The following is a 16,403-nucleotide window of genomic DNA, read 5'->3' as shown; positions in this document are numbered from 1 at the left end:
CTACCATGTGAGAGAAGTCAGTTTGAGAGATACAAAGAAACAGACTATATTCCTGGAACCTCAGAAGATTAAGTAAGTAGCTACACAGAAGCTGATGGGATTACTGTCAGCTGAAGTAAAAAGTATGAAGATGAGATCTAAACTGGTCCTTGAAAAACGTGACCTCCTAAAATCCTCTTCCTTAGAGTTTCTTCAGGGTTGCTAACACTTTGCAGATATTATGACGTTATGTCAGTTTGGAACAGATAATAATATCCACTTTGTTTCCAAAACTTTTACTAGTGGGTCAAGTATGTTTTTAGCTTTGGGGATAATGGTCTTTGATTGGAGTATGTTTAAAGAGCCAGTGCAATCATTTTTCAGCACTGCCTGACAGTGCATATACCCTGTTTTAAATCCAAAGAAGAAGGAAAGGGATATATGATATTTTGTATTAATGGATACTGGGACATGGAGAGGCACTCCTGGATCTCTGCCATGCTGGATTTCCATGTCGCCAGGAAAAAAGTTAAGAGAGCGGGAATCAGAGTAAGAGAAAAGGGCACATAACACCTTTCCTCACTTAGAGACAGAAGTGCAGCTGGAGGGAAACTACAGGCTGGGTGAGCTTAACATTAAGGTCTCACCTCAACCTCACATTTTGTCTCCTCTCAGTTGTGTGAGCTCCTCCTGCAACTTACTATTCACAGCTTTTGTGTCCACTTACTGCTAACTAACTGCAAACTTTTCAAATTTAACTTTTTGGATCATTTATAAACATATTTTAAAAGCTTATATAATTTTGAATCCATAGAGCGCTTTTATCACTCCCTCTAGAAATAACAGTTCGTTTCTATACTTTATTTTCTAGTATCAAGCCAATTTCTTTTTTTAAAAAATACATTAAAAATTCTTTCGATCATGCTATGCAGCATGCAGGATCTTAGTTCCCTGACTAGAGACTGAACCCCAGTCCCCACAGTAGTGGCTTGGAGTCTTCATCACTGGACTGCCAGGGAGTCCCTCAAGCCAGTTTCTTACACCTAAAATTAAAAAAAATGTATATCCACTTAACACTTTAGTTGCTCAAGTTTTAAACAGTCTTACAAAATCTTTTAAGTTTGTTTTTTTTTTTTTAGGTCAAAATAATTAATTAGGTTGGTTCCAAATTGTCTATAAAATCTGCTTCCTCAAAATCAGGCCTATTTCACTGATATCTTCTCCCTTTTTCCCACCCTCCCCCCAATGCCATCAAGATTACTGACCGTATTCTTTAAAAGAAAGTTAAACTGAGCCAAGAATAAAAACTCCACATACATCTCTTGTGATTCAAATGATAATGAGATGAGTTAGGTTAAAAAAAAAAAAAAAAAGCCAGAACAAAAACAGAAGTAGACAGAATCGAGAGGTCACCCATTAAATTTTATGAGTTTACAAAGGCAAAGTGTAATCATCTGTTCTGTACATAGTAAGTCCAATAACTGGCTCTAAAAGAATTAGTTTCTGGGGTTGCTAAGTTGCCTAGCAAAAAAATAAGCAGAGCCATTCTAACTACTATAAGAATATTCCACTAAAACATTGCCTAAAAATGTGCACACTCTCAGGTATGATCACAATTTTACATAAAATTATGTGGAAGACTCCTTAATAATAAGATCTAATACTTAAACATGTCTGGTACTGTTCTAAGCACTGCATCAATTTACTTACTTCCCAGAGTTGTGAGAATTAAACAAAATATTTTTTATCCTCATTTTGCAGAAAAGAAAACTAAGACACGATTATATAGCATAGTAAATGACACAGAAGTAAATCAAATCCAAAATATTAACTATGATCACTTCTAAATACTGGGATTATAAGTGAAGCCTACACCTTCACTGTGGAGAAGTGTAAATATTTACTTAAAATTTGAGGTTTGATTTTTTTAATAGGAAAAATATTTATATTTGCCTTAGAAAGTTTTCTTTCAAGTCACTGGAAAAGAACATACATGACATGTCTTTTCCTGGAATGAAGAATCAAACCATACATCCTTCCTCCTCCATATACAAAGAGTCAGCAAAAAAGGATACAGTACGTGAGAAACTATCTATATAAGACTTGGCAGGAGGTTTCTATAAACTCATTATTCCATAATGCAACCAGGAGACCTATTTCACAGTACATTTACAACACATGTAATATACCTGGACTCTGAACTGGGCAGCAGCTGACTAAACAAGCAGCTTACTTTTGGCATAGCTTCATTAAGTTTAGCAAGCATCTTGCTCCCAGGATGTCATAAATAACTTTCCCCTGTGAGCTGCAGCAACAGTACTAAAATTTCCCCAGTTGTAAGGATATCCTACTATCCAAAAATCTGTTCTGCAAAATGGCTTCTAGTTAGTTTTATGAATGTAACATTAAGGTGAGCATGCATAAGTTTTTTAACTCTCCCCTACACAGTGGACAAAATTTAGTGAACCATTTACCTTCAGAGTAAAACTTTATCCCTATTGTGGTGCTGTTGTTTGTAAAATTAATTTGACATCCATTTTATCTTTGAATATGCAAAGAAGAGAAAAGCAGAGGCAAACTAGATTCTAATTTCCCCATTACTAGATTTATAGAAAAATCCATGTTTGAACTACAGTTAAAATAAAGGTATCTTATTTAAGATGTTACGATAATATATTGGAACGCCAGAGAACAATGCTTGAATTTTATTAAAAAAAAAAAAAACACAACAACTTGATACCATTATCAGTAAATTCAATTTGAGAAATTAGACCCTGACAACTTGATGTAGTATCTCTCAGTCTGACACAACCAGCCACTTCATTTTCAAATTTCTAACAACAACTTCTAACAACAACTATGAATCATCTAGCAACGTATTCTAATCTGGGGCCCATCATACCCCACATGTTATTCAAGTTTCAGATTTCTGAAGAGATTTACTGGTCCATTCATAGCCATTTCTTTTCAAGTTAATTCTTCTTATATATGAATAAAGTAGAAAAGGTATACGAGTATTAACCGTAAGAGTTCACCCAAATCCTACACCCTATACAACTGTTTTCCAAAGTCAAGCATCACATAAAATCATTTCACCATACGGAGGAAAAGGTCACTCAAACTCTTAGAAAAAAAGCTTTTCTCATTCCTCTTTTATTAACTAGAGGATTAAACTAAAGTTCTGCAATGCAAATTGACCTTCCTCAAAGACTCAAAATACCAGATAAATACAGCAAATGCCCCCAGACAACTTGATCCAAGAGCCTACAGAGTTAGCAACATAAACACGAAAAGAGGGAGCAATTCTGGATGGAACTGTCATGATGGCTCTTGAAGAACCTGAGAAGTTTAAACACTAAATGTCAAGACAGGGTTACTCATCTATCCTTCAGTGACTCTCTTTACTTCATACTTGGTACAAGGATAACTGAACAGTTAATAATTGATTTGCTTAAACATCTGTGTTCCCTGCAACTCTTGAGAAGAAGTATGCTGACTTTTTCTTCCCCGTATCTCCAGACCCTTGCAGCAGACTCGACAAACAAATGGCTGGTATTTAGTAAATATTTACTGAACAGCACTGAAGCACTGGTTCCAACACTAACTATAGTCTTGCAATGCCTGGGTAAAGTGTTAGAACAAAATGGCAAAATTAATGACTGAAGTGTTGGCTACAGCTGCCAGAGATGGGTATAGCCAGCTCTAGAAGAGTGCCTCCAATGCTGTCACGGTAGCAGGATAATCGGGACAGGTTTTCCAAAAGATGCCTCCTCCTTGCGTCCTCTCCAGTAAACTTCTAAATTTCCTAACTGCCCAGCTAGGTGTGGTCATAAATCTATATTTTTGCCAATGAGATGTAAATGGAAGTCTCAAGTACGACTTTCAGAAAGGTTACTTTAAGGAAGCTTTATCAGCTGGAAATAAATCCCCACCCCCTGCTTTGTTTTTTAACCCCTTTCAAACAACCTAGGACAAAACAGCAGCAGCCATCCTACATGCTGAAGTGACTTTGGCAATGGAAGGCAAGCACTAGGATGATGAAACAGAAGACAGGAACCTCAGTTTTTGATGATACTGACTCATAATACTATTAGTCCTGGACCACTTACCTCCAGAATTTTTTATGTAAAGAAAGAAACTTTAAAGCAAAATAATCTCACAAATCAGGACCTCAGTTCACCATTAAAAGGAGGGGAGAAATTATCTCTTAGAGAACTTCTAGTTCTAAAAACTCTACATATCTTAGCCTATTAAATATCAACTTAAGAAAAACAACCTAAAATATATCAATTATTAAGGCCGAGAAAAATGCTCAAATAAAAAAGCAATTATATCTTCTCTAGATACAAACCAGTGGTATCTTCCATTTATCAGTAAAATTGTTTCGTCACTACTCACTCTAACTTTAACTCGGGGCTTCCCTCATAGCTCAGTTGGTAAAGAATCCATCTGTGATGCAGGAGACCCTGGTTCCATTCCTGGCTAGGAAAGATCCGCTGGAGAAGGGATAGGCTACCCATTCCAGTATTCTTGGGCTTCCCTTGTGGCTCAGCTGGAAAAGAATCCGCTTGCAATGCTGGAGACCTGGGTTCAATCCCTGGGTTGGGAAGATTCCCCTGGAGAAGGGAAAGGCTACCCCTCTGGTATTCTGGCCTGGAGAATTCCATGGACTGTGCATGTGCAGTCCATGGGGTCGCAAACAGTCAGACATGACTGAGCGACTTTCACTTTCACCTTTTCACTTTCACTGTAACTCATTAGGATATTTTCGGGCCTGCTCTTCTGGCTACCTAAGAGGTGCTAATCCCCAACTCTTCAACACACTAACCCTTATTTACCTCTTTCAGATGTTAGCATCTATGTCTCTTATTCCAGCGAGGCCTGCCTGGCCCCTAAAATAGGTCTCACCTGCTACTTTACTTAACACATTTTGTTTTTACACTTCATAGCACTCATCACAATTCTTCATTTATAAAATTACTTGTATTCTTTTGTCCAGTGTCTCTCTCTTCTACTATAGTGAAACCTCCAGAGAAAGAGCAAAAGCTCAGGGCTTTTCCCTCACTGTTTTATGTCCAGCCCTGGAAAAATGCTTAATACATAGATGGAGTCCATTTACATAAGTACTTGTTATATGAGGAAACAAACAAACAAATGAATAAATGAAGCAGACATAAAGAAATTCCACAGGTCATATGAAGAAATGTTTATCCACTTACCTCATTAAACACAGGATACATGACTGCATAGAGGGGCATAGAAACCATAGAAGTGGTCTCAGCTTCATTCTTCATCTCTTCCATTGTCATCCTCATTCAAAAGCCAACTACAGTAGAAAAAGCAGTGCTAAAATGCAGAGGAATCTTCATTCACTGCAGTCTTTCTTCTCTTTTTTGTGATAAAAGAATAAAGCACAAAACATATACTGACCTGGTTAAAGGGCAAGAAAGAACAGATATTTACTATATTAGAATTAAGAATAAAAACTTCAAGTGTTTAACATTTTCATTACAATTTTTTGCTAATCCTTCATGATTCTGTCACCTAAAAAATCACACAAACATAGCAACCATCAAAGATTTAAGGCAAATTTTTAAATTGGGAAAATTCCACCAAATGTGATCTATTTGGGGGGAAAAATTGACCTAATTTCTTAATTAAATAGTTTATTTAATATTATTTAATTTTGCCAATGGCATTTTTTGAATCTTTGTCCAAAGTTAACACAGACACTACGAAGAAAAATCCATGGGTACTGGAAGTTTGGAAATAAAATATTGAGAATTCAACAGTATAAGGGGGAAATTTTGCCTTGAGGAGTTGAGGAAATGTGTTGCTTCTGAAAAGAAAGCAACAGTATTTAATTCCTTTGCTAGGTTGAAAACTGAGCCTAATTATAAAGTGAAAGAGTAATGGTGGTTAACATATTTATATATTAAATGATATATAAGTTCAACAAAAAAAGCTATCAATTTTGAATAATTTGTACCTTATATAAAGCATTTTCAGATTATAAAATATTTTTCACATGTATTTAGTCCTCCCAATAACTTACCTTATAGTAATTGCCATTCTAATTTTGCAGATGAAAAAGCAGACTCAGATGGTAAATAACTCGCCTAAGATCGCACATGCAGAGGTCTATGAATTCAGATTTGACACTCCCAAATCAAGAAACAGAGTATCAAGTGAAAACGAAGAACCTCATCTACCCAAGAAAGTACCCAGACATTATTCATTTACTGAATAAATGTATGTTAACTACCTACACATGCATTCGCAGTGGGGGATAAAAAAGATGTGGTTCTAATCGTTAAAAATTACCTGATACAGACTGTGGAAGACCTAAGCAGTTTGAAAGCTACAAGGCTAGTGCTCATAGCTTCAAACAAACTCCAATGACCTGTCCCATCTGAAAACTGCTTACTATTCCTCCATATTCCTACCAGTGAAGGGGAACTCAACATAAACTGACACCAACTGTAAGTTTAGTCTTATTTCTGGTAGTTATAAACATGGAAATTTTTTCCTCTTTCTGAGCTTACATCTGCTTCCTGAACTCACAGAATCAAATAATGAAATAAATAATAAATAAAAGGAAGAAAAGGCCAATTCCTAAATTTTATTCTGTAAGACAAGAGAAAACCATTATCTGATGAGTCAACTGGTACTTAAACAGACTTCTGTGGTCATAGCATTAAGGACAGAATGGAGGAATGAAGCTGAAGGCAGGAAAAAACTTAAGAAACCTAATGCATCCAGATCAACAGAACCTGAATAATAAACAAGAGCAAGTAAATATTTGCTGTTACTATCTGACTACTTAATAAACCATTTGATAATCTGCCTTTCCACTTAAATTTAACTGTGAATACCTTTTCATAATAAACTTGGAACAGAAAAGAAGGGCTGAAATGCTGTAATACTAATCAAAGTGAAAATGATAGATACCGGATATACAGTATTGATAGTAAATGAAAGTATCTATGAAAAAAGAAAGTGAAAGATAGCAGCACAGGCTCAACAACAGAACTGAAGAACTATTTCACAGAATGACAGTAAAAAAAATCTTTTATATAATAAATGTTTCTTTTTAAAAAAGAAAATTTATTGACTATCAATACAATATTGGGCCTAGGACTAATACAGAACAGTGAACAAGACAAGACCTCAGAGAGCTTATACTATGGAAGGAAAGACAAAATGAACAATTGTGAAAACCACACAGGATGCTATGCTTTTATGGGAGAACTAGATAAGAGGACCAGCATCAGGTGCTTCCAAGAGAAGGAGGTCAAAAGTTTTAGATGCTTCTGAATATGGACAATAACCTAAAAAAATTTTTTTAATTTCATTTCTTGATAAGGTCAAGTATAACATTCAAAGAGTAGTGTCACTAGTATATAGAGGGCACTACCAGCAGAGGTTGAACTGGTGAGTTGGCAAGAGAGGAGTCTAAGTTTTACAGGATCTCAGTCAAAAGAAGGCAGAAATGAAAGGAGGTAAGATACTGAAGTACACTCAATGGGATGATTTTTGTCTTTTACTCTTTTGAACACATGCCTATCCCTGCATATACAAAGGTAGGCACAGTTGAACAGATCAGTAAGGTGGCTAAAGTCACTTTCTGAATTCCTGCTGATATCTACGTATCTACCGGTCCAAACATTTAATTTTTACCTTTTCAAATACTGGCATTCATTTTTTAAAAAACATTTTGTCTAATAAGTGGTACTGTACCATGTTGGAAATTTTCTCCTAATTATTTAAATTAACTGTCTCTCTATACCTGTCTCTTTCTCTAATTTACTTATATATATATATATATAAATTATATAGTTTTTCTTGCCTCTAAAACTAACTTTACTATCAGCTACTATTTGTCATTAAAAAGACAGTATTATAGCAACATTATGGGCTACACAAATGGCTGGTTACTCCACACTTAAATTACTCTTTTAAAACATTGTTCCCATGGGAAAATGTTCCAAAGAACCAATTTATATCTGAACTTTTCAGAACAGACAATCACAAGCTGGGCCAGTTTCATTAGCATTTATATGTGAATAAAAATCAACAATTCCAATAAAGCTTTTTAAATATTAACTGTCCTGCCAATTTTAACTTCAAGTTAAAATTCTGTTGTCAATCCTTCTACATGCTTCTTCATTTGAAACAGTTCAATAAACAACATGCAACTCTATGCCACTTTGATGCCAAATTTAGTCTTAAAAATTTCAGCCACACACTATGCAACCAAGCAAAGGAGTCTGTTCATTTAAAGAACCACACTTGGGTGTATCTTAAGGTTCAGAATCAGCATTTCCTGAAACAGCCTCACTTTCTCCCTCTGGGGCACAACAGGGCCAAGGTTATTTACTCTCAAATAAAATGTGTGAACAAATGGAAGTTCTTGGAATTGATGCATATAGTTTTTGGGAAAAATAGAAGCTTCCTAAGTAAAGGAAATTCTAGACTTGAAAAATATTTGTAAGCCGGTTGTCTTGCTTTTCTCTATAGTTAAATCTAATACTAGCCCCCTTACATGATCCCAAATTCTTATAATTCCTTTCACTTCCCTCCCTAAAGGAGGAAAGTTTTATTTATTTTTGTTGGCTCTCCAAACTGTCCATAGTATTTAGCTAAAAGAAGTTTATTAATTCCAACAGTAAGAAGAATCCATGAGTTCATGTTATAATTTATAAGTGTGTTTCTTTTTCCCAATAGTGACATTACCAGTCAGCATTAGCAGGTACACAGTAGACCTTAATAAACGTTTGCTGAATGCATAAATTAATGAGACAAGAGATGGGCAATCTATAAGTTGAATCAGTCTTGCTAACACTTTTCAAATATTAAGCCTAGCAAAACAAAAACAAACACAGAAATCTAAATAATTCTATTAACGAAGTCTGGACCCAGTTACATTTACCAGTTTTTATCTCTTTTGGCTATCCCAAGCTCTTCCTACTGTAGTAAACTGAGAATATAAGCATCAGACCACTGAAAATAAAAACAGAATTCCAAAAAAAATTTATATGAAAACCAAAGGGAACAAAACCAGAGATTATTAATTCTAATGTCTTAATTTTATCAAGGATACAACTGGTGTATAATTTAACAGTTCACAAAATTCTAAAAGTGGAAGCATTCCAACATTGGTTAACCTTGCTTTACACATAAGCAAGATCCAAAAAGTTACCCAGCTTTCAGGAGAAAGCACAACTTTATGAGAAAGAGTAAAGAGTGCTGAAGTTTCCAAATGCTGGACAACCTAAGCCATCACAATCACTTCAGGGCTTATTAAAAACACAAGTTCTCAGGATTACTCATAATCTCCAAGAAAGGGTTAGGGAAGCTGTATTCTCAGCAGCCAGCCCAGATGATTCTTGTGAACAGGACAGGTTGGATATCACTGGTATGGAAAGAACAGTGGCTAGAGTCAGAAGAAACGGAAAAAAAAAAAAAAAGACTGCTAAGGACAGTCTCCAAGACACAGGTAAAATTAAGTTCGACTCAGCACCTGAGAAAAGGGTTTTGGGTCCTCCTGACTTGACAGAAGTTTCACTTAATTACTGGACTTATTTCCTCATCAGAAAGTACAAAGGGGGTAAAAACTGTTATCATCTTAAAGGAAATGGAACTTGAAAATTCAAGGACAGTAAAATTTTATTCCTGGTGTATACCCTTATGGCAGAAAGAGAAGAGGAACTAAAAACCCTCTTGATGAAAGTAAAAGAGGAGAGTGAAAAGGGGGGCTTAAAGCTCAACATTCAGAAAACGAAGATCATGGCATCCGGTCTCATCACTCCATGGGAAATAGATGGGGAAACAGTGGAAACAGTGTCAGACTTTATTTTGGAGGGCTCAAAAATCACTGCAGATGGTGACTGCAGCCATGAAATTAAAAGACGCTTACTCCTTGGAAGAAAAGTTATGATGAACCTAGATAGTATATTCAAAAGCAGAGACATTACTTTGCCGACTAAGGTCCGTCTAGTCAAGGCTATGGTTTTTCCAACAGTCATGTATGGATGTGAGAGTTGGACTGTGAAGAAGGCTGAGCGCCGAAGAATTGATGCTTTTGAACTGCGGTGTTGGAGAAGACTCTTGAGAGTCCCTTGGACTGCAAGGAGATCCAACCATTCTAAAGGAGATCAACCCGGGGATTTCTTTGGAAGGAATGATGCTAAAGCTGAAACACCAGTACTTTGGCCACCTCATGCGAAGAGTTGACTCATTGGAAAAGACTCTGATGCTGGGAGGGACTGGGGGCAGGAGAAGGGGACGACAGAGGATGAGATGGCTGGATGGCATCACTGACTCGATGGACGTGAGTCTGAGTGAACTCTGGGAGTTGGTGATGGACAGGGAGGCCTGGCGTACTGCGATTTATGGGGTCGCAAAGAGTTGGACACGACTGAGCGACTTAACTGAACTGAACTGAACTAAGGGTTCCAAAGGAATCTCATGGAGGAAAAAAAAAAAACAAGAAACAAACTCATGAGATCATAGAAAAACATCTATTTCTGCTTTACTGACTATACCAAAGCCTTTGACTGTGTGGATCACAATAAACTGTGGAAAATTCTGAAAGAGATGGGAATACCAGACCACCAGACTTTCTTATTGAGAAACCTATATGCAGGTCAGGAAGCAACAGTTAGAACTGGACATGGAACAACAGACTGGTTCCAAATAAGAAAAGGAGTATGTCAGGGCTGTATATTGTCACCCTGCTTGTTTAACTTCTATGCAGAGTACATCCTGAGAAATGTTGGGCTGGAAGAAGCACAAGCTAGAATCAAGATAGCCGGGAGAAATCTCAATAACCTCAGATATGCAGATGACACCACCCTTATGGCAGAAAGTGAAGAGGAACTAAAAAGCCTTTTGATGAAAGTGAAAGAGGACAGTGAAAAAGTTGGCTTCAAGCTCAACATTCAGAAAATGAAGATCATGGCATCCAGTCCCATCACTTCATGGCAAATAGACGGGAAAGCAGTGGAAACAGTGTCAGACTTTACTTTTTGGGCTCCAAAATCACTGAAGATGGTGACTGCAGCCATGAAATTAAAAGACGCTTACTCCTTGGAAGGAAAGTTATGACCAACCTAGATAGCATATTCAAAAGCAGAGACATTAAATTTGCCGACTGGTAAATTACTTTGCCAACAAAGGTCTGTCTAATCAAGGCTATGGTTTTTCCAGTAGTCATGTATGGGTGCGAGAGTTGGACTATGAAGAAAGCTAAGCACCGAAGAATTGATGCTTTTGAACTATGGAGATGGAGAAGACTCTTGAGAGTCCCTTGGACTGCAAGGAGATCCAACCAGTCCATTCTGAAGGAGATCAGCCCTGTGATTTCTTTGGAAGGAATGATGCTAAAGCTGAAACTCCAGTACTTTGGCCACCTCATGCGAAGTGTTGACTCATTGGAAAAGACCCTGATACTGGGAGGGATTGGGGGCAGGAGAAGGGGACGACAGAGGATGAGATGGCTGGATGGCATCACGGACTCGATGGACGTGCATCTGAGTGAACTCTGGGAGCTGGTGATGGACAGGGAGGCCTGGAGTGCTGTGATTCATGGGGTCGCAAAGAGTTGGACACGACTGAGCGACTGAACTGAACTGAACACCACTTTGCTTTCTCTCAAGCACCCAGCATCACAAATCATACCCAGAAACTGAATTTATTTCAAGGTAGGAATAGATCAGTCTGGCCAAGTCATAGTTGGAAAGGTCAGCATTTGATATCATGACCTACCTTTCAGGACCTTCTCAGGTTAAAATGTTGTAGCCACTGCCAAACAAGAGAGAAAGGTTTACAGGAAGATGCTAGGAAAAAGGCAGGCAGAGGAAAAGAGTATGCAAGAGATCCTACTTAGACCAAAATGAATTTGGTTAAGAATCCACCTGTTACACAGGAGACATGGGTTTGATCCCTGGGTCAGGAAGATTCTCTAGAGGAGGAAACTGCAACCTACTCTAGTATTCTTGCCTGGAGAATCCCATGACAGAGGAGCCTGACAGGCTACATTCCATGGGGTGGCAAAGAGTCAGACACGACTGAGGCGACTTTGTAAGGTTCTAAGAAAGGCTTGACACTTCACCTAAAGGTGAATAGGAATAGGGCTGTTTGAATTACACAGTGGTTTACCCCTTACTTTAACCAGTTTCACCTAAGGTCGACCAAGGTCCAAAATATTAAATGGAACATTTCAGAAATAAACAATTCATCAATTTTTAACTGTTTGCCATTCTGAGCAGCATAATGTAATCTCATGCCCTCTAGTCTGAGACCCCCAATCACAGATATCACCTGCTCCTAACATGCCATTACTCACATCATCACGGCTTGATGACCCTCCTTCAGATGTATCATCAGGTCAATAGTAAGAGAACAAAAGAAGGTCAACAGTATCCTAACACTAAATCACGCCTATGTCACTCACCTCACTTAGTCTTATCACTCAGACATTTTATCACCTAGTATCATCACAGGAAGGTAAGTACAGTACACTAAGATATTTTGAGAGACCACATTTGCATAACTTTATTACACTGAATTATTATAATTGCTCTATCTTATTATGGCTGCCAATCTCTTGCTATTTATAAATTAAACTATCATAGTTGTATAGGAAAAAATAATAGTATATAAAGAGCTTGGTACTATCTGAGGTTTCCAACATCCACTAGGAGTCTTGGACCTATAGACAGAGTAGGGGGGAAGGTGTGAGGGGGCTACTGTCCTTAATTAACATTATCAGCACTGTCTTTAGAGTGGTGAGTAACAAGCACAGTGACACTAGAACCAGACTTGCTTGGATTCAATAAACTGTTCATTCATCCAATAAATGTATTGGGTAATAACTACAGTTTACCAGCCCTTTCTCTCACAGGAGCCCTCTCTCTCCATAATTTGAGAACCACTGCTCTAGGCACAATCACTACACAAGCATTTTGAACAAAGGTAAGTGGTCCAAATAGTAAAGGTAAGCGCTGGCAAATATTATCCAGACCCAGATTTTTTTCCATAATTCAGAGAGTTTCAGATCTCAATCGCTCACCAGTCAATTTATCTGTACTGCTGTCACATACTCATGCATTTAAGACACCTAAACATTAAGACTATAAAATTTTAAAGCGAAAACAGCCATTAACACATATTCCTCTATACTATCAAGTCCAATCTCCAAATCTCACAATTTAGAAATAAAAGTCCCCAGAAATTCACATTAATAAACTGAACAGTGACATATTGTAAGTATATATTCTATAGAGCTACTATAACCCATTGTATGGGACATGCCTGCCATGTCTTCTGTCTGCCAGAGTGATCTACTTCTAGGATCACCTGCCCTGCTCTCTGTGTCCTCCACGGATCACTCAGCTGAGAGCCAAGACCCCCAGACTCCAGGCAGAATGTTTAGAGACTAACGCCAATGGGAACATGGCTCTGATTCAAGGTCGCCCTAGGGTATACAGCAGCACAAGTCTGTGGATCTTGCATTTTTTGATACCAAGACCTCTGACTCAGGTACTTTAAAAGTTAACTGCATCATATCAGTGTAAGAATATTTGGGGGGAGTAGTGTCCAAATACAGAAATCATAAATGGACAAGTAACTAACATTTTCTACATATGGATGGATAGCACAGAGTAGTAGGTAAGTGCTCAGATTTAAAACAGCTTTAAGTTTGAATGGGTGATATCATTTAATCTCTTTTTAAACTCAATGAGAAATTTACTGGCAATACTGACTGAGGTATTCACATCACAGCGTTATTAAGAGTACAAAATGCATGTACTTATTGCAGTATCTTACATATAATAAACATTCATATTATTAGTTACTGATATTTCATCCAAGATTCTATGAATCTGACATGGCATCAGGCCTGGAATGAGTGTGAGGCAAACCAGATGGCTAGAGCACAAAATTAAGCTCTTGTAGGACAGAGAGTGAGTGCCTCTTGAAATTTTGTACACTAAACTCTTTGTTTGCCTCACCCTAGTCCTGCCCCTGCACAGTACACACAAGGATGGGCTAATACTGATTATCACAGTGTCAAAAAGGACACTTACAATAGCCTTTTAAAACCTTTTCCTCCCCACTTGCAAATGAAGGCATATATAAATTACCTGGGCCACCCAAAAAGTTACAAGTGTCATTCAAAGTAAATTACAGTTTAGGAATTCTTAAAAAATGTGATCATCAAATGCATTGTAAAATTATTTGCTAAGTCTGTGTTAAAATTTTTATTCTTTTAGTGTACGTAGATCAATTTAATAAAGAAAGTTGTGGCCCAGAAGCAGGCTTGGTAGAAGAGTGAAATCAAGATGTGGTCAAAGAACTTCCCAAAAAAATCCGTAAGAGGGGATAATCTATTCAGGAAAACCAAAAGAGAACAGAATCAAAAGGCCTGCTACCTCTGATGGGAAAGGGGAACAACAAAAATAGCAACAACTGCTATTTGAGCTTCTAAGATATTTCTGCACAAGTTCAGGGGAAAAACACATCTCTTTGGCAGTGACAATATTCTATTTTATCCCCCTATTCGAATGCAATTGTTCAATTCTGGTCTGAACAAAATTTAAATGAAAACATTTGTTGGAGGGCAGGAAACAAATTTGTTCCCTTGAATGTGTTCATCTTTTGCCCATGAAGTTCTTAATCTAGTGGTTCATGAATTAAATAATGCCTAACTGCCTAATTTAGTGTTTGAGGTACTTCTCTATATTCTCTTTTGCATTAGTATTTGTGAATTTCAATTTCTCTAACACAACTCTAAAGCCTTCCTTTAAAAGCCCTTAGAAATTCAACTTAAGCTCTGGTGGTTCAGATGGTAAAGTACCTGCCTGCAATGTGGTAGTCCTGGGTTCTGTCCCTGGATCGGGAAGACACCCTGGAGAAGGGAACGGCTACCCACTCCAGTATTCTTGCCTGGAGAATTCCATGGACAGAGGAGCCTGGAGGGCTAAGTCGCAAAGAATCACACACGACTGAGCGACTAACACACGCACATATCACACGGCTCAGGCTTACCTGCTCTGTATCACTTATAGTCTTACATTTTCCTTAATAACTCCTTATTGCCTAAGGTTCGCTACAGTATGCAATGTGTATTTTATCAAATTTCTTTGCACCACAACACTGCCACAAGGTGCTTAAATGTTGATAAAATTATTAGCCCCAGATATTAGGTTGGTATAAATGTAATTGCAGTTTTGCACTGTTGAAATTTGCTGTTTGATATTGGAATATATTCTTAATAAATGTGGTTATGCTATACATTATTTTAATGTGCATTTCTCACTTTATGTTTTTTTGCTAATGATTTACTACTTGCTGTTTATTTTATATTTATTTTGGACTGTGGAAATGATGTTAGACAAAACGCAAATTCGAGCAATTTTCTCATCTGAGTTCAAAATGGGTCATGAGGCAGCGCTGACAACTCACAACATCAACAACGCATTTGGCCCAGGAACTGCTAATAAACACACAGTGCAGTGGTGGTTCAAGAAGTTCTGCAAAGGAGGTAAGAGCCTTGAAGATGAGGAGCACAGTGGCCAGCCATCGGAAGTTGACAACAATCAACTGAGAGCAATCACTGAAGCTGATTCTCTTGCAACTACAGGAGAAGTTGCTCAAGAACTCAACATCTCAACCATTCTACAATCACTTGGTATTCGAAGCAAACTGGAAGGTGAAAAAGCTAGTTAAGTGGGTGCCTCATGAGCTGACTGCAAACCAAATAAAATCATTGCTTTGAAGTATATTCTTCTCTTATTCTACACAACAACAAACTATTTCTCGATTGGATTGTTACATGAAACAAAAAGTGGATTTTATATGACAACTAGTGGTGATGACAAGTTCAGTGCTGGACTGAGAAGAATCTCCAAAACACATCCCAAAGCCAAACTTGCACCAAAGTCATGGTTACTGTTTGGTAGTGTCTGATCTACTACAACGTTCTGAATCACAGTGAAACCATTACATCTGGTAAGTATGCTCAACAAATTGATGAGATGCACTGAAAACTGCAATGCTTGCAGCCAGTACTGGTCTACAGGGCCTAATTCTTATCCAGGATAACATCTGACCACACATCACACAACTAACACTTCAAAAGTTGAATGAATTGGGCCTTACCTCATTTGCCAGGTTCACCTGACCTCTCGTCAACTGACTACCACTTCTTCAAGCATCTCACCAACTTTTTGCAGGGAAAATGCTTCCATAACCAATAGGATGCAGAAAATGCTTTCCAAGAGTTTGTCGAATCCCAAAGCATGGATTTTTACACTACAGGAATAAACAAACTTATTTCTTATTGGCAAAAATATGTTGATTGTAATGGTTCCTATTTTGATTAATAAAGATGTATTTTAGCCAAGTTATAATGATTT

The 16,403-nt window shown here is 37.5% G+C and overlaps 1 protein-coding gene across 16 annotated transcripts in view; it reads right to left on the bottom strand.

Annotated features, from left to right (window-relative positions):
* Positions 1–16,403, bottom strand: part of PDCD10 (programmed cell death 10) — a 49,158-nt gene that overhangs the window by 25,062 nt on the left and 7,693 nt on the right. For all 16 annotated transcript variants that reach the window (XM_069580273.1, XM_069580258.1, XM_069580215.1 and 13 more), the window contains one exon: positions 5,199–5,409. In XM_069580273.1, the coding sequence (XP_069436374.1) occupies positions 5,199–5,294 (96 nt within the window). In that variant the 5' untranslated portion in view covers positions 5,295–5,409. The remainder of the gene's footprint in view (positions 1–5,198; positions 5,410–16,403) is intronic.

This window comes from Ovis canadensis, chromosome 1 (genome assembly GCF_042477335.2).
Source record: "Ovis canadensis isolate MfBH-ARS-UI-01 breed Bighorn chromosome 1, ARS-UI_OviCan_v2, whole genome shotgun sequence".
In the NCBI taxonomy this organism is placed as follows: Eukaryota; Metazoa; Chordata; class Mammalia; order Artiodactyla; family Bovidae; genus Ovis; species Ovis canadensis.
This window is presented reverse-complemented; position numbering and strand designations above follow the sequence as displayed.